The 18,976-nt window shown below is 47.0% G+C and overlaps 1 protein-coding gene across 1 annotated transcript in view; it reads left to right on the forward strand.

The window, feature by feature from the left end:
- The window catches only part of LOC119374986 (cytosolic non-specific dipeptidase-like), a 14,467-nt gene extending 2,588 nt beyond the window's left edge, over positions 1-11,879 (forward strand). Inside the window, exons 2-10 of the mRNA XM_049411117.1 lie at positions 1,100-1,233; positions 1,741-1,898; positions 2,624-2,698; positions 4,820-4,964; positions 5,883-5,982; positions 6,582-6,711; positions 7,446-7,531; positions 10,331-10,498; positions 11,830-11,879. Coding sequence (XP_049267074.1) covers positions 1,100-1,233; positions 1,741-1,898; positions 2,624-2,698; positions 4,820-4,964; positions 5,883-5,982; positions 6,582-6,711; positions 7,446-7,531; positions 10,331-10,498; positions 11,830-11,879 — 1,046 coding nt within the window. The remainder of the gene's footprint in view (positions 1-1,099; positions 1,234-1,740; positions 1,899-2,623; positions 2,699-4,819; positions 4,965-5,882; positions 5,983-6,581; positions 6,712-7,445; positions 7,532-10,330; positions 10,499-11,829) is intronic.
- Positions 11,880-18,976: the final 7,097 nt, after the last annotated feature.

Genomic DNA, 18,976 nt, shown 5'->3' on the forward strand with positions numbered 1-18,976 from the left:
GGTGCCCTCCTAATCATCCATTTTGCGAATCAGAGAGGTACGCCAGTACGAGTCCGTAAGGCAAACACGTGCAGCTGTGCAGCTGAACACTTTGTGGAGGCTGCTACTCATAATGATCAGCAATTACGCCGGAGCGCTTCGTAATGGGTGGGCCTTTAAACCACCCACTCGTTGCGCTATTCACATGGCCTGACGCCTGGTGCAATATTACGCTCTGCTTATATTATTCAGGCGACCCTCTCACTACATGACACCGGTGACAGTTTTTTTTTTTTTTTTTTCATTTCAAGTTGGCTTGGTAGAACCTGACTGTCGCAAGAAGGCCTGGGTCAGATTGCGACTCGGACCAACGATTTTAACAGGGAAGTGTTTTTACTATTTGCATCCATCGTGATTTTTCGCTCACAACAACGACGCCGACGCCGTCGCTGATACCGAAATTTCCGCGACACGGGCTCTTTACGATTTGGCGTTAAAATGAGACGCGACGAGAAAAGCGACTCGTAGGATTCTGACGTGGCGTTTCAGTTTCTTTTTGTGGATCGCCACTAAGGCTTTCGCCTTCGAGTCCTCGTAGCGATAGTGTAAAAAACCCTCGGAACTTTTTGCTTCCTGAGGTTCTCGCCCTCAACGCATTTTTCTGCGTTGTCTAGCCTTCCCAATTTTGCCCTCTTTTATTCTTAAGGTTTATGTTATTGTTTGTTGTACTGTATAACGTTAACTCCACATTTTGCTACATGGTCGAACCGCTTCACCAGCATCTCGAACCATGGCGACTGTGTTGCGGAATTTACGACCAGTGAGAAAATCCGGAGTCCACTTTTCCTTATAACTACTTAAATACGTCCCGGTGAGGCCAGTTAAACCAAATCTTCACACAAAAAGAAATCTGTTCTTCGCAAGCACTAATTTTGTTTGTATCGGCTGCGTGATTTTGCACCAGAATTCTTAAGATTTGCAGGCGAAATACCTTTTTAACATGACGTAGTCAAAAGAGCTGGCACTGGCTGCACTGCATAAGTTCATCGCAGAAGCAAGAGAGGAGAGAGAGAGAGAGAGAAACTTTTATTTGTACAAAGGTAATATATCTTCCTCGTAGGGGTGAAGCCCTTAGTTCAGGGCCTCATTGGCTGGCGGGACTCTACGTTCCCGGCGGATCAGCCGTCGCTGCTCCGCGGCTCTGAGCGGGTCAGCGCAGTCTCACCGGAGGAATGTGGGCGTGAAGGAAAGGGGGTTAGCCCGCTAAGTGTGGACATTCCCATGTGCAGTGATACACTGTGGGTTTCGCTCCACAGTAGGGGCAGTGTGAGGGATATTGTGTGGGGCGGAGAGGTGAAGCAATGAAAAGACAGGGGAGTGAATTAGTCTGAAGCTGCCGCCACGCAGGCAGCATCCTCTCGGTTGAGTGATTTGTGTGTCGGTGGGAAGTACATCCAGATTTGTCTGTAATGAAGTAACGTTCAGTGTAGTTTAAACGGTTCTGTTGGTGGACATCGTCTGGGTTGTACAGCTCTTCCAATGGCGCCCGGTTTGTGAGCTCTCGAGCTACCGCATTATCGCGTTCATTACCATGGAGATAGGCGTGTCCAGGTGTCCAGGCGATACGAACTCTGTGTAACAATGTGGGATGTAATGATGTCAGAAGCAACAAATGTACTTGCTGTATAGTTAGCGTCTTCGAATCGTGTCTACGTGCTTGACACTAGTTTGAGTTATTCCCGCTGTGTCCTTGGCTTGCAGATGCTGATCGACAGCATGCAAGAGGTCGACTCGCAGGGCATAGCCGCTTACCTCAAGTCCAGCAAGAAGAGCGATCTCCTGGGTGGGATCGACTATGTGTGCATAGCGGATGGTGTGTGGCTGCGGCCGAAGACGCCATGCCTCACCTACGCACTCAGGTAAGTAAGGCCGCTGGTGCGGCCTTACTCTGAGTTAGACACCTGAGTTGAGATAGATAGATAGATAGATAGTGATAGATAGATAGTAATAGATAGATAGTAGATAGATAGATAGATAGATAGATAGATGCTAGATTAGATAGATGGGGGGGGGGGATAGATAGAATATAGTAGATATGATAGCTGATAGATAGTAGATAGATAGATAGATCATGTCCTCGATGGAAACGTAAAGGCAACGCAAGGATCACTGAGACTCCCACTTAGCGCCAAAGGCACCAAAGCACCAAAGGGACAACCAGTTAGCACCAAGCCTAGTATATGCACCAGCCCGGTCTGGTATATTTTTATACTGGGCTGTAATTGTGTATATACTTGCAATAACGAGCTGCTCTCTTAATGAATAATAATGTGAAAGCGATAGCGAATCGAACACACACTTGCACTCAATATGTATAAAAACGAGCCATTGCGACAAAAGGCACTGACACAATCTTAGGTTCCTTGGATAACCAGCGATAGAAGCTGAGGCAATCAGTGTTGCGGGAAAGATGTGATTTTAAAGCTACGTAACTTCGTTGACTTTCGGTTAGATTGACACGCACGGGAAAACGGACAATTGCAGGAGCGCTCCGTCACGCAAAAAGGTTAAACGCAGTGCACTCAAGAAGACTTTGACATGCACAGAAGACATTGCCTCTTGTCACTATTTTCTTTTCCCTCAGGGGTATATGCCATTTTCAAGTCGAGGTGACCTGCGCCGACGCAGACCTTCATTCGGGAATCTACGGCGGAACTGTGTAAGATGTTCGTTAATCTGTAGATTAAAGGTTGCTGCGTGAACGCGTGACCTGTATGAGCAGCTATAGTGCAGAAGCAGTATAATAGTGTAGTCTTCTGCGATAAGCTGGTCTGGATGCTGGCGTCGTTGTTAGAATCAAAGAAATGTCGGAGATTTCAAATTACACGAGATAATGAAAACTGAGACATCTAATGAGGGGACGTTACTTCTCAAAACCGAGCTGCCTTCCATGTATGCATTTGGTTTACTGTTTGTGGTGTCCTTGAAAAAAGAAAATGCAAGCTTCACGTTGCTTTTCGTAGCCGACTAGTACGTTTCATATGAAGTGTGGGTGGTGAACCAGCCTGCCGCGGCAGATGCGTTTGCGTTCGAAGAGTATCTGCTGGGTTCATGAAAAGTTAGGGAAATGATCTGATATGGAGGGAAATCTGTAATGTGTGCCAATTTTATGTCAGCGTGGACCGTACCCTATGACAACCTCGATCGATTAGTTAAAGTGAGTAAAAACAGCGTGCAAACTAGAACGCGTAGCTCATTCATTCATAGGAAGTTTTCTAAATTTGATTTACGACTGGTTAATATTGCTCGTCCAGGAACGACGTCCTTTTGCTTGAAGGTTTAATTTAGTTTGAAGTGCTTGTCTCTTATCCAACCTTATTTTTGTGCTGTGTCTTTCTTGCGTTCTAATTTCGCTCTCTTGTACATTGTCTGTGTTCCGCGCTCAGAAGCATTATGAATGATTTGTTCCAACTAGCCCAACTCACAACTTCCATAGGTTGGCAAACTCACTCATGAGTCGACTCCCTCAGACTCACTCAGACTCAGGTCGAGCCGTGAGTCTGAGTGAGTCCGGGTGAGTAATATTTTGGTCAGCTTGAGTCCGAGTGAGTCCGGTTGCGAAATATTTTAGTGAGTCTGAGTCCGAGTGAGTTCAGTTGAGGAAAATTTTGGTGAGTCTGAGTCCGAGTGAGCCCTAAGCGCAAAATATATTTCTTGAGTGAGTCTGAGTGAGCTTCACACTTTTTGACGATTTATAGTTCTATATACACAACTTCAGCATTACTATAAGTCTTATGTCGGCTCCCGTTTATACACCCGTCGATTCACATATACTCCGAAGCACTAGCGTTCATACGCCAGCTCAATATTTATTAATGAGATGCGTGAGTTACGGAGATGGGGGGGGGGGGGGGGGAGGGTGAGGCAGGTTGACCCCCCCCTCACACTCTTTCACAAAAAGTTCTTGAAAAAATGTCTCGTGTGAGTCACCTCATTCAAATATATGTCCTTACTGGATTGCAACCACTGATAGCTCATATTTGAAAGTACGAGATCTAAGGGCGCCAAGTAGAGCGCCAATTATGCGAGATATTCGTGTTAAAGAGCATTCACACCATGGTCGGAAAAGCCAATTATACGCTAACGGACTCATGACAAAGCAGAAAACTGGGCGAGTTGGTATGTATTTATCGTCACTGGATAGCGCGCACTTACAACGGGGACAAAGGGAGAAGAACACGACAACAGCATTAGCTTTGTCCCCGTTGTAAGCTTTGTCCCCGTTGTAAGTGCGGGCTATCCAGTGACGACGGACTCATGAGTCGACTCACTCAGGCTTACTGAGACGCAGATAGAGCCGCGAGTCTGAGTCTGAGTGAGTCCCAGTGAGTAATATTTTGGTGAGTTTGAGTCCGAGTGAGTCCGGCTGAGAAAAATTTCGATAAGTTTTGGTGAATTTGAGTCCGAGTGAGTCCGGCTGAGAAAAATTCCAATAAGTCTGAGTCCGAGTGCGTCCGGTTGAGAAACACATTGGTGAGTCTGAGTTCGAGTGAGCTCTAAGTGCAAAATATATTTCTTGAGTGAGTCTGAGTGAGCTCCACATTTTGTTGCCGACCTATGCGACTCTCTTAACTTATGTCAGTGTCCTCATTCTCTCTGCATTCTGCCAGAAATTGAGGTCGCAGTCTTCCGAGTCAAAGTTGTTAGAACGTGGGTCGTGGAGAGACACTTTATAAACGAAATGCCTTCTTTTTTTGTGCGGTTCTGGATGGTCTTCAGTGCTTATGCGAATTGTTCATAGTATATTTTCGCAAGGCGTCGCAATTTCTTCATCCGGCAGCATCGAAGCGATGCCCGACCTGATGTACCTGCTCAACAGCCTGACTGACGCCGAGGGGCGAATCAAGGTGCCGGGCATCTACGACGAAGTGCTGCCCTTGTCGCACGAGGAGCGCAAGGTGTACGAGGGCATCGAGTTCGACGTTGTACGTATAGTGTGATCAGAAATGGACTAATCTTTCTATAGTTTTCTCGTCAAGCGCCGTAGCGAGGACGGGGACAACAGTTTGAAGGACGAGAGCACTGTCTGGTGAGCAAATCTTGCTCAGAATCATGCAAGGTGTAATGGAATATAAATGTGACCAGGAAAGAGGAATAAAACCTGCTTGCAGGCCTGAAACAAATATTGCCCGGAAAGCGAAGTACCCATATTTTATTCCTGTCTAAGGCTTCCACTGTTTCATTGATAAGAACGAGGAAATTCGAAGGGCATGTCTTTTCTTTTTTTGTTGGCCATAGCCGTGCGAAGAAGCAGACCGTGTGCGGCGACACTAGGGGTGTCCTATAGGTTTAATAATGTAAATATGCACGAATGCTCAACGTAATTCACGGATGGATGCCGGCCTCGCTAAACTAGTAAGTAATTCTCGTATTGAAGATGGTGGATTCAACTTCCTCCCGCGTCAGGCTATTTGTTCGTCATCTTAAATTTCATTTTGCTAATGTTTTTTCTAAAACTTCAATAGAAAAATAATTACATTCGCCAACAATTTTTTCTATCTCCATTTATTTATTGTTCAAACTGTGCAACGGGTAACTAAGGCATTCGCCCTATTAAAGGTGGTACGTACCCGGATTGGTGTAAGAGATAGAAATAATGAAGGAACCTGGAGGATTAAACAAGTAATTGCATTCACTGGCGAAAGCCGGAATTTGCTTCACTTATACTGAATCTTTCAAGTGATTCCAAATGGAATTAAAACCATGGCGCGAATAACCTGATGGGAGTGACGACACCAGAAGAGTGAACATTCTAGAACGAAATGTTACGAACGCTGAGGATTTCTCCTCAGTGTTCCTAACATCTCAGTTCGTGCGACTGCGTTGACGGGAACCTTTTGCAGGAACAGTACCGAAAAGAGCTCGGCGTCCCCAGGCTCGCCACAAACGACAAGGTGGAATTGCTGATGCGTCGGTGGCGCTATCCTACGCTCTCCATCCACGGTGAGAGACTTTACAAACAAAATGTCGTTTGTCGAACATGTCGATTTCAGGTTTTTTAATGTTGTGGGCGCGTATCCACTGGCCTCGATGCCACTCACTGACTTGTCCTGCGACCTTTCATTTCTTACTGTCAGGGATTCACCTGTTCACTCCTCGCCAGGTGACTTGAACATAAAGGATATTAACACGCACACTTGTTTTTTTTTTAAATGGGACCGTGTTTCGTAATAATAATTGATGGGGTTTTAAGTGCCAATACCACGATACGATTATGATATTGTTTATGTTGTGCCATCTAAACAGATATAGAAATAATAGTTGAAAATACGAAGACGTTGAAAATAAGTAACTAGTTGACAGGGCACACAGACTAAAGTAATGACAACTAATAGAATGCCATAGTAGGAATAGCAACAGCATGGATAGGAACAGAACGAACACTCTTGGTCAGGAACAAAACACAGCACAGAAAGATACCTTGCGCACGAGAGGCCAAGAATGTGAACGTGCCGCAGTTGCTGTTGGAACAAGTGCGTTGAAAATATGGCACGTGAACTGGTTCAGGTGTCGAGGGTGCCCATTGGTCGTCCGGTGACAAGGCGTCATTCCTGCCCGGGTGGTGGGCAAGTTCTCCATCCGCACCGTGCCGAACCAGAAGGTGCAGAAAGTGCGCGAGTGCGTCGAGAACACCTGCAGGAACAGTTCACCAGGCGTGGAAGCCCCAACCAAGTCAGTGAGTCTCAAGCAGTGTGCGCGGTACGCTTGCTTATGCAAGGGACACATACAGGCAGGAGAAGAGCTTGTCCTGTCTTTATGTGCATATGTGTGCGCACGAGAGGGTGAGGGAGGACGGGCGCACATTATCATGTGTAGACGCCTGTTCACCGTATTTCCGGGAAGCACATTAAGAGGGGAAAGGGACCACATTCACGCAACTCATAATAATACGTGACGGTTCCTTTAGGTGAGCTTCACAGCGATACACTTATTTTACGTGGTAATCATGTGATGATTGAGTTGGGGACACAGTCACTTGGCTTAATACGCTTTCCTTGTGTACGCACCCGCCATCGTCAGTCACAGTACGAGTACGGAGGCATTTGGAAAACCTGCTGGAAGACTGTCGAGCTTTTGCCGATGTGGCTTGGGTGATTTATATCCTTGTTTCGCCAACCTTGAGCGTCATGTAGTATGAGAGCGTGATGAGCCTGCAATGTAGAGCTGATTCATTATATGCATGCGGGTACGCGCCGCCTCAGGATGCAGTGCGTAGACCGAGACCGCACGCCCTCAATTCATAGCGTAACCTCCAATGCACAGCACAACTGTACTGCTTAGAAAAAAGCGATAATTAAACTACGCATGTATGACCCTTGTCCATGTGTTGCCAAAGTCCTAGTGTGCTGGTGCGAAGCACCGAGTAGCCAGAATCTTGCGAAAACCGAGTGCCACTGATGTTTCAGGGTCATCATGTCGCACTGTGCCGATCCCTGGTTCACTGATCCCAGCGGGCCGAACTTTCAAGCCGCCGAGGCCGCCGCGAAAGATGGTACGTTGGAGTAAATAACAAGACAGTTCGTTAATCATGACGCATACTATTGGACGAACTGATAATGATGTGAGAAATCGGAAGACGTCAGAAACGACTTGACTAACGATTATAATCTCATAGAAAATTCTGGTTTTGCTTGCTATAGTTTTCGACTTCTCACCTAGTTCGGTACAATGGTAAATTGTTTTTAACATACGCGGAGCGAGTAAACGATGTCAGGTAGTGCTAGTTTTTAGATGCGAAGCAGCTTATGAACGAGGCCTGTTCCCCCGGCGTAACCAGCCAACTGTAGCATGCGCACGCTCGCGCGAAAGAGAAGCCTTCTTGCTCTTGTTCTTCGAGAGCCTTGATGATGATAATAACGCAGGCAAAACCCGATTATCTCCGAGCCACCTCCTAGATCATCACTCACTTCATGGTGTGCAGAAAGGAATGTTTGCCTGAGAGAAAGGTGCCACTAGATGTATGGAAGAAAGAAGAGGACGAAGTGAGAGCGAATTGTTGGCACGAGAGGAGAGCTCGCGCATAGTGTCAGAAAGGAATGTTTGCCTGACATATGACGTGCGGTAGAGCGCTCGCTCCACTGCAGCGCGTGCTCTAGTATAAATCATGCAAGCTACCCACTACGCCATAAATCATGCAAGGTACCCACTGCGCCAGAAATCATCGTCATTCATGCAAGGTACCCACTACGCCATAAATCATGCAAGGTACCCTTAGATGCGAAGCAGCTTGTGAACGAGGCCTGTCCCCCCGGCGTCGCGTCGGCGTAGCCAGTGCCCCAGCCGACCCGGAGCGGCGGGCTCGCGAAGCCGAAGCGAAACGGGCGCGTTGACATTGCATTCTCAAACTTCAAGCTGCAACCTTTGGAGCAAGAGCCATTAACTTTATACTTTACGGACCACAAGGCCGTTATACTCAAGGGGAACGTTCCCCTGAGCTTAAAGTCATATATGACGAGTAACAACATCAGGGGAACCGTTCCCCTGAGCTTCAAGTCATATATGACGAGTAACAACATCAGGGGAACCTCGAATGGAAGGACCATGAACAGTGATGAAGACAATAGAAGATTTACAGAAATCTAAGTCGACTCATGGCTGCTTCGCATACTGGTTCCCTTTACGGGGAGATGGCGGGATTTTTTATTCTTAGGCTATAGCAGCCTCTTGTTTCGTTGCGTGAAGCTTGGCTTCATAATATTTAGTTTAAAGCTAAGCCGGTAGTAACGAAATTGAAGACAGTCACGTACGGCTAGCCGTGACCTGTATTGACATGAAAAGTACAAGGTCGTTCTGGCTTTCTTCAGATCGGCATGGGGCGGGGCTTTGAAAATTAGTGGCGCATGTCTCTCTGGAAATCAGCAAAATTCAAATAAAGGGACGCTGAGGGACTGCTTGAACATGGAAGGTTTGCCTTGTTCAGGCAATACATCAAGTACCGCGTGTGGCAGGCTCTAGAGGCAATCAATGCTATCAGTAAAGAAGGCTCTGTAGAAGAAGAGGTAGAAAAATAGTGGAGCTCACTATGAAAGCAATGTAACTTATCAAAATATGTTGTTGGCCTGGTTGGTTTATACTGAGCAAGGTGGTTCATACTGAACAAATTTTGCTCAATATGAACCATCTAGCCCCAAAAAGAATGTTTTGAGAAAATTTGCCTGTTTTCATTTTGCTGCCTATTTTTGGTAACACTGATCACATTTTCATGACTGCAAAACAGCGCGGAAAACGAAGACACAGGAATAACAGACGGACCTGTGTATTCGTTTTTCGGGCTGCTTTGCATGCCTGAAGCCAAACCAACAGGCTCATTTCCAGACCCTTTGAAGGATGATCACAGTCGTCGTTTTAAATGCGAAGCATTTCTAGCGAACTTCTGCGACTTTGAGCGTCTATCTATCTATCTATCTATCTATCTATCTATCTATCTATCTATCTATCTATCTATCTAGCTATCTATCTATCTATCTATCTATCTATCTATCTATCTATCTATCTATCTATATCTATCTATCTATCTATCTATCTATCTATCTATCTATCTATCTATCTATCTATCTATCTATCTATCTATCTATCTATCTATCTATCTATCTATCTATCTATCTATCTATCTATCTATCTATCTATCTATCTATCTATCTATCTATCTATCTATCTATCTATCTATCTATCTATCTATCTATCTATCTATCTATCTAGCCGCCTACGACTTTGTGCTCTCCTGGTCGCTTGGTTAATCGAATGTACACCAAAGTTGGTATGATGTAACATGACTGTATGACGAACATAAATGACAAGTCATAACATGAAAATCATGACACGCGTGTCATGTACAGCATGATTTACATGCCACGCTCATGGTGCGCTGGCGGCCGTTTCGCTAGCTTGATATACACCAAAATTGGTATTGCGCGACGTGACTGTGTGACGAATATAAATAACACGAGTTAACACGAAAATCATGACACACATGTCATGTACAGCATGACTTACGTGCCACGCTCATGGGGCGCTGGCGGCCGTTTCGCTAGCTTGGTCTACCCCGAAGTTGATATTGTGCGACGTTACTGTGTGACGCACATAAATAATAGGAGTTAACATGAAACCATGACACGCATTTGCTAAACGACATACAAGACGATGTATGCAGCTCTTGCTGGCTGCTTCACATTACATCGATACCCACAATGCGTGGGATCTGCCGGCTTTTTTCATTAGCAATTGCGAAGGGACGCGAGGGTTGTGCTTTGCCAATGCCGCGTCGCGATTATTCTTTTCCACTTCCGCGCAGCGTACGCGTGGGTGCCCGACAAGACACGCGGTGGCTTCACGGTGGGCCCGGCGAAGCTTATACAAGACCACGTCTGTCGGGACATGCTCGTGATGTCCATCAACCCGCCCGGGCTGCGGGTTCCACTCGCAGAACGAGAACATCAGCGTCGCCGATCTTGTCTCTGGGGTGCGTCGTCCCTCTGTTCCTCCTTTTGCACTACTGGCGTTAGTTCGGCTTACGGCATGATTTGGATGAAAAAGGTCGTCGAGTCGGCTTGCTGGACTAAATATACGCTTGTCAAGCGGCTTTTGATTACAGCTGTGTTTTGAACTCTGCACATTGTCATTGTGAAGTTGCAAGCTGTAGCGCGTTCTTGTTTATTTCAGCATGGCAGGCGCCACAGAAGTAAACCGATTTGAGTGAAAGAGAAGGCTGTTTCTCTGCAGCCCTTTGTGACGAGCCTAGATCACTCTTGTTCACTCTACCTGACCTAACCTAACCTAACCACCTTACTTACCTAACCTAACCTAACCTAACCTAACCTAACCTAACCTAACCTAACCTAACTAAACCTAACCTAACCTAACCTAACCTAACCACCTTATCTGACCTAAACTACCTAACTAACGCTATTGATCTTCCGATTGCTCAACTTCCGAATGTCTTTCCTAAAGGAAAAGTTTGTGCAGTGAATACTCAAGTATGCGTATGATTTTAAGTATTTGTTACCTTCAGTCGAATACACACTTGCTTGCGTAGTACATATTAAAAACATATCGGCAAAAGTGGTCGCAATGTTTACTCTGGGCTAAGGAAGTACACTGGCCATAATAACAGGATTCGCCCGACTGTTTATTTCTTCATAGGAACGAAGCTAATTTAGAACCGACCTTGTTCACAATCCTTCTTTAATTTTTCAGGCAAAAGCTGTTCGCTGCTTACATGCACGAGCTGTCCAAGCTGAAGTAATGAGGCGGCCGGACGCATGAATGGCAATCATCGGGAACCCAGGCAGTGTGGCGGACTTCGATCGACGCGCGTTCTCCTGGGCGTAGAAAGACATAATTTAAGCAGCCGCTTTTTCAATGAGCTCGTCGGATTAAGAACAGGGGTGACGCTTGCATCTGAGGAAAGTGTCTTTGCCGGAGCCCAAAGGATGTTCTTGTTCGCGCGTGGCAGTTATCTTTTTTTTTTTTCAGTGTGCATATTACGCATTCTCCAAGCTCGCTGAATCGGCACGCTTTGTGCGGCTAAGCATTAGTCGATGACGAGAACGCTAATATATAATTTTTTTTACAATTAAGAATTTGCTTCATTGACAAATTTATTGCCACTATAGAACGTACTGCAGCGCTGAAAATGATGCTCCCACATGTCAAAAAAAAAAAAGAGAGAAATGGACACTGCGCTGTTTGCCATCCGAATGTAAATGAGAAATTGTTTTGTGTACTTCGTCACTGTATTCTATTGACTCGATGTATAGGCAAAAGGGCTATTTTGTCGTTCTTCTTTTTCAGTTTCAGAAGCCAAGCAGCAGAAGGAATCTGCAACAGGATTGCTCGTTTAGGTGGCAAACTTCTAGTGTTACACTGTGATGTCTGCAGTGAAGCGAGAGTGATGTTTGTCCGTGAGAATGCTCACCTAAGGAATACACGTTAGAGCGAGCAGGGAAACAGCCGCGCGAAATAAGGAGTAGGAAGGGAAAGTTTCGGAGCTTCCTACTCCTGCTTTCGGATTTCTGTCTTTCAGGTTCATGCTACCATGTGCTCCTTGCATGTCGACCATCACGCCCAGCAGCAAACTTCACTGAAGATGTTCATGAAACGATCAACAGCATATACAATTGCGCAGTCCTATGTGACCCCAATGCAATCTAAAGTGTTTGTTGGTTTTTCAAAATTTGCAAGGTTTTTCCAAATATCTAAGGATTTGGATAAAGCTGGAAACTAGCCGTTCTCATAAGAAAACAAAAATTCCTTATGGGATGTTCATACAGGTGCGTGCCGCCTCGGTTTTTCAGAATTCTGTTTTACGTCGACAGGTTTATTTAAAAAAAAACAGGCGCATTATCTGGTGGTGAGGTAACGTTACAGGGTGTCCATGACTCGGCGATGACTTATGTTTACGTCCCCGAGCTAGCTAGAAAGGGGCTTTTTAAACTGCCGCCTTAAAGAGGAAAACGGCTGAACGTATAAGCCACATGAGTGCCCTGCATCGTCTTTTTCCTACTAGACAAACTACGCAGTGACGAACTCGCAACGCAGCTTCATGTACGCCATTTGAAAGCATCAGCTCTCGGGTGGGGACATATTCGTCGGGAATGAAATTGAGAGAGCTCAGAGTTTAGCTTTAACGTGCGTTTCATTTGTGACGCGTGAGTGCCGATCTAGAGTAAACAGCTGGCTTTCACGTCGAACGTTCGATCAACTGAAAGTAGTTTCGCTTTCTTGCACACTGCTGCAGAGGTACGAAAAACAAAACAGACTTTTTGCCTTCGCAAGTGCAGCGTTGCGGACATTCTGTCCACATTCCACTCTGACAAAGCAGCAGCTTCGAGGGAGCAGAGTCGCAGATTCGTCGGAAACGCGTAGAGCCGTCTTCGGTTAGTGGGTATTTTCACCTTTAAGAGAAAAATGAGTCCTCCAGCGCCATCAGCAACTCACGCTACGTCGATAATCGCGCCGTATTCGAAACGAAAGTCTATTTTCACGATGACTCGTGCGCGATACTCTTTAGGTGGTGGTAGTAGCGAAGAACTTTATTCGGAAAGCCGTCGGTTTCTAATGAGATGACTGTCAGGCCGTTCGTGGTCGCCGCCTATTCAGCGCGTTTGATGGCTGGAGCTGGGTGTCGAGTTTGTGGTAGTGAGGGTTCCCTCTCGGGCCTCACTTGACGGTGACTGTCCTAGGGGGTCTGGTGGGGTAGGATCCTTGCTGCATCATCTAGATGATGTGGTCCATAGTCGCGGTCTGTGTCTTTCAAAGGTGCAAGTAGATGTGAAGAGGGCTGGGTAAATGTGTCGATAGATGTGCGGGAAGGGAATGAGTGAGTTCGAAGCGGTCGCCAAGTTAATTGTTGTGGGACACCTCAGATTGTTGACAAGGCACGGTCGACTGGACAAAGTAGCAACAGCACGCTCATCGGCCCGGTGATGGCAGCGGATATGTATACAAGCGGTACGACGAAACGTCGCGGCGAATTCAAAAAGGGGGACCCTTAAGCTTCGCCTTTAGTTGAACGCGATAGCGAAATCCGGCCCCTAGTGCGCACTTCAACCACTAAGGCAACTTATTATGATTGCTAACTCACACACGCACGCACGCGCGCGAATACAGGCTTTCATCTAAAGCAAGGCGCATGGCCTCCATATACGCCGCGCGCCGGCCCCTCGGATGCCTGAAGGTCGAGACATATTTCACAATGCCTCACAGATGGCGCACATTATCTAGCGTTTGCTGCGTTGCTGATATGTTTTCCTCTAGATGACATGGTCCATTTTCGAGCTGTTTGAAGTTCGTGTGTGTATTTAGCGGCGATGGCGCACTATCCCGGCGTTTTCGAGAGTTTGATGGCCTCGCGAATGCGCCTCCGTATGGGCCGTTTTCTCGTGACACCTCAACAAAATTGAAATCGGTGTTTTTGTCCGAAGCAGCTGCAAGCACATTCTTGTGGTAAGACACCTGCGACGCGAGCGGGTTCGATCCATTGGTCGAAGATTTATCGTTTATTTTATTGCCTTTCTCGATTTTCGCTCAGGATGATTTTTCGCTCAACCAACGCGAGCCGACAAATTTCCGACACGAGCTTTAACGCTACCGCGTTAAAGGTTGAGCAGCGCGGCGAAAACGGCGAAAGTGGCGCGGCGGATAGATCTTCCACGCGCGTCCGACCTGTTACCCCCGATAGAAAAGCGCTGCCGCCACCGCGCATGCGTGCTGGATGCGTGCTTGAGAGAGCACGCATATTGCACCGCGATCTAAGAGCGCAATATTTATCACTATTAGTGCGGGCCACATTGAACCCGCGACGTCGAGCGACGTCCACGATGTGCTGCTTCGCTGGCGCGCCGTGTTCACTCTATACCGCTGCCGGCTGTAACGCTCGTCGTGAAAGCGGGCCAACATGCAGTTTAAAAATTCCTTATCCATAAGAGGCGTGCTCGGAAGCTAAAGAAATGCGCTTCAGAAATAGAGGTCACGTCGGTTGATACAACGTGCGCGTCGACGCTTATTGTGGCCAGTTCAGCGCGACAGACTCGCGAAGAGAGAGCGCATCGATGCCGCCTTCTGCAGCAGACGTCGTATTGTTGTTGGAAGCAGTCTCGACAGTGCCGACGCGGGAAGGGGAACTTTCGTTGGTTCTTACGCTGCGTGGTTGTAGCGATACTGCTGTCAACGTTGGGTCTCGTCTTCGTGACTTGCACCAAGCTCCCCTATACTGGCTTGTAGAACGAGGTTGTCGACATCAGCACGGGCAGTAGAGAGGAGCAGGCAGAACGCTACAGAGACCAAGGCTGTGACCGGGGCTGTATGGTTTCCGATCTCCCTTCTTAAATCGGCTTCTTCAACCTTCGTGACGACTTTCAGAGGCTGCGCGGATAGACACGGTTGTGGTGAGTATTGCGGTTAGCTTGTACCGCCTTCTTTGTTTTTTTACAGCAGAGCTGTTATTTTCGAAGTTGGCCGTGTTCGTCACTTACTTTCTTCACACTTACATCATAAATACTACAAATAACGCCCCCTATACTTTCGTTGGCGTTATTTTCTGTTAGTTCTCATTAATATTGTGTCTAACAAAGAAAAACGAGCCCTTAAAAGTCAGTCTTCTTTCCTTCATGTTAGATTGTGGTTGATGGGATGTCCACGGTCACGGTGACAGCTTTTAGTAATTAAGAGTCCTGTTGGAAGAACGGCCGAGATGTGAAACACTGTCGTTGTAGTCAAGAATTCGACGAAACGTCCTAGCCAGATAACAAGATGAGGAAGAAGTTGCGGTCACTGACCAAGTCAAGGTGAAAATCACACAAGTGTGATCAAGCAACCCGTGCGGGTCCCGACACGTCTTTCTTGTGTTTTTTTCATCTAGAAGCTTGGTCAGTGACCCGCTGCTTCGGCATCACTGTCATTATTACTCCCAATTTGTGGCCAGCGTATTGGTGTGATTCGACGACCCATGAAGTGTGTTGTTGCATGCACTGGAACTTTGCGAAAGGCAACGAATGTGTAGCTGTTGAACATTTTTAATTCATGAATTACGACGCACTGCGTAAAAAAAGTTTTGTACTGTCATGTTTTTTATGTAACATTACACGGTAACCGTGGACAGACCCCAAGCACAATCTCTTCATTCTTCTTCTTCGTCTTCTTCCCGTTCCCACCAGATCTGTCCTTCGAACTAACCTCTCCTGTCTTTGTTTCATGCATTCGCTGCAAATAAGGGATGACGTTGGCATTGGCGGCTATTTCCATCGCATCGTTTTCCGTCGAGTAGCCGGTGGTCTTGAATACACCTTTTTTGTAGCCAATCATACCATTTTAAAACGGTGTCACATGACAGTCAATCTGAGTTTCTTTTGCCTATACATATAGGGGTCAGGAATAGGGTGTTTATGAGAAACTGGCGCGGAGAGAGAAAACCGTGTTGATACTAGTCCAAGCAAGGGGAAAATGGATGCTTGAAGTGATGAAATATCGTTGAACCGAACATTTTAGTGGAATCAACGGTTTCGACAAGAGAACTTGTCTTCGTCAGGGCTGCCCTGACGGAGAACGGTCCTCTTGTCGAAATGTATATTTCCTTCAACACTCCAATCTCTATTTTATTCATTATACGACAGACGAGGCCGCGTTGTCCCCGTCGGCGCGCACGTGCTGTTTCAGTATCGACGACGCACGCGCGTTTATTGCTAGTTGGTCAGAGACTCCAAAAGAATTTAGAAAAAAGCTTTGAGCCCCCCCTCTACCATGCAAGAATGAGTTTAAGTCTTTCTTCCATGGAGTTGCATCGGTATGGCGCCCTTGTAATGAGAAGGCAGTGCATGGTTTAGAACGGCGGCAAGTTTTTTTTTCGTAGTTTTTTTGCTGTTTTCATTCGCTTCTATCTCAGTTACTAAACTTAAAATTAAAAACTACAAGTAACGAACTTTGAGCACCTGGGCATCATCACCAGTTGAGCTCAGATGACTGCGTCTAACGAAAACGGGCCCCACGAGTCTTGTTTTGTTTTGGTCGCCTATATAGGGGAAACTGGCTCATACCCACGAGGGGGATTGGCGACCCTGTCGATTATAAAGGGAACATGAAATGCTATGCAACATTAGAAAAGAAAGAGGAGGGCGAAACGCGATGAGTCATTCCCTTTGTTTCTTCTTCTCTTGTTGTCGTCGTCTTCGCGCTTCTTAACTCAGAACAGTGCTACGTGACACAGCATGCGCTGCTGCCGCAAGCATAAAAGCAGGCTGAAAAGCTGGGCCAATTAGTACTAGTTCCATAGGCGAAGAACAGCGCCTCAAGAAGCAACACAGAGATAAGTGGTAGTGTAGTTACGGTGCTCGGCTGCTGATCCAAACGTCGCGGGTTCGATCCCGGCCGCGGCGGTCGCATTTCGATGGAGGCGAAATGATAGAGGCACATGTACTGTGCGATGTCAGTACATCTGCTAACAGGAACACCAGATGGTTGAAATTTTCAGAGCCCTCCACTATGGCGTGCTTCGTGTTTTTTTTAACCTATAACCTCAGATATAATTGTGCATTTCATAGTGTTTACAGTCGGCACACACACAGCTAGTTAGACTGTGAGGTTTAACGCCCCAAAGCGACTCGTGCTGTGAGAGACGCCGTAGTAGAGGGCTCCGGATAATTTCGACGACCTGGGATTCTTTAACGTGCACTGACGTTGCACAGCACACGGTCCTCGAGCATTTCACCTTCATAGAGATGCAACCGCCGTGATCTGTATCAAGCCCGCGTCGTTCGAGTCAGCAGCCGAGCACATTAATGAGTGAGCCACCGGGGCGGTTCGCACGTATTAAGCAAATCCAAGGAGGAGTCGACTTTTACTAACACTGTGCACGTACACTATTCGAGCCTTGACATCGGTATCGCAGAAAATTGCAAGGAATAAAACAATGCGCAAATTTGCCATCTGGCGATTACACTACACGTGTTTCGCAATAGTAAAACTACGAAAATTGCGAACAATCACTGGACCGTAATCCTAGGTAGAATCGTATACATTAAGACGCATCAGCGTTAAGGACGTGCGTTATCACGACCGTATATATTCGTCACTCAGCGGATGAACACGTCCACGTCGCTCTCCAGGACTGCCGTTTTCGTGCCGTTGTCGGCAGATGCTGGGGCGATTCCTCTTTCTAAGGAAAATCGCGCAACCGTCCCGTTGAGCGGCGTTCGGCTTCCTTCGAAGTCCTGCACAGTGGAGATCGCGGCTTGGTTGAGGCTGTTGGCCCTGTTGAGGAGGGCGGCTACGCGGCGGGAGGAGGGCGACGTCGGCCACGAGGAAGCCGACACGATCAGGGCGATGCCGATGAGGACGGCGAAGGTGAGCGGCACGGTCGTCATCACCACGGCCACCATGCCCCAGCCGCCGCCGCCGCGTACCACCGATGCGATGATGCTGGCCTCGCTGTGTTGCACGGGGGATAACGCTGTGGCGCTCATGCTTCGAGGCGAGCAGACTCGGTGTTCAATTGAGGTGTAGGTTGAAAGCCTACAACAATGGCTCACTGCTTGCAGAACTGTCAGCTTCTTCTCCTTCCTCTTCTTTCCGCGGTGACTGTCACCCGTCCGTTGAGACCACAGCGGTTAATATTATGCCAATGATAACCTGAAAGGTAGTATAGTGTACGCTCACTGGTGAAGAAGCAGTGAATTTCATAGATGACTTGTACAATGAGCATTTTAGGGGAACATCACTCGGTTTTCAATGTGTTATCTTTCATTTTTCAGATACCTAACACAAGTTATCTACTATAAAACTCAGACCCAAATGTGTGCATAGCTCGGCACACTCACTCATGAGTGCACTCACTCACACTCACTCACACTCATTTGAACGTTGTGAGTGTGAGTGTGAGTGAGTACTCATGAGTGTGAGTGGACGTGAGTGTGAGTATGAGTGAGTACTCATGAGTGTGAGTGGACGTGAGTGTGAACGTGAGTGAGCACTCATGAGTGTGAGTAGTCGTGAGTGTGAACGTGAGTGAGCACTCATGAGTGCGAGTAGTCATGAGTGTGAACGTGAGTGAGCACTCATGAGTGTGAGTGGACGTGAGTGTGAACGTGAATGAGCACTCATGAGTGCGAGTAGATGTGAGTATGAACGTGAGTGAGCACTCATGAGTGTGAGTAGTCATGAGTGTGAACGTGAGTGGGCACTCATGAGTGTGAGTGGACGTGAGTGCGAACGTGAATGAGCACTCATGAGTGCGAGTGAGTAGATGAGTAGTCATGAGTGTGAGTAGTCATGAGTGTGAACGTGAGTGAGCACTCATGAGTGTGAGTGGACGTGAGTGTGAACGTGAGTGAGCACTCATGAGTGCGAGTTGATGTGAGTATGAACGTGAGTGAGTGCTCATGAGTGTAAGTGGACGTGAGTGTGAACGTGAGTGAGGCACTGAGGAGGGTGAGTAGGCGTGAGTGTG

The sequence above is a fragment of the Rhipicephalus sanguineus genome, chromosome 11 (genome assembly GCF_013339695.2).
Source record: "Rhipicephalus sanguineus isolate Rsan-2018 chromosome 11, BIME_Rsan_1.4, whole genome shotgun sequence".
In the NCBI taxonomy this organism is placed as follows: domain Eukaryota; kingdom Metazoa; phylum Arthropoda; class Arachnida; order Ixodida; family Ixodidae; genus Rhipicephalus; species Rhipicephalus sanguineus.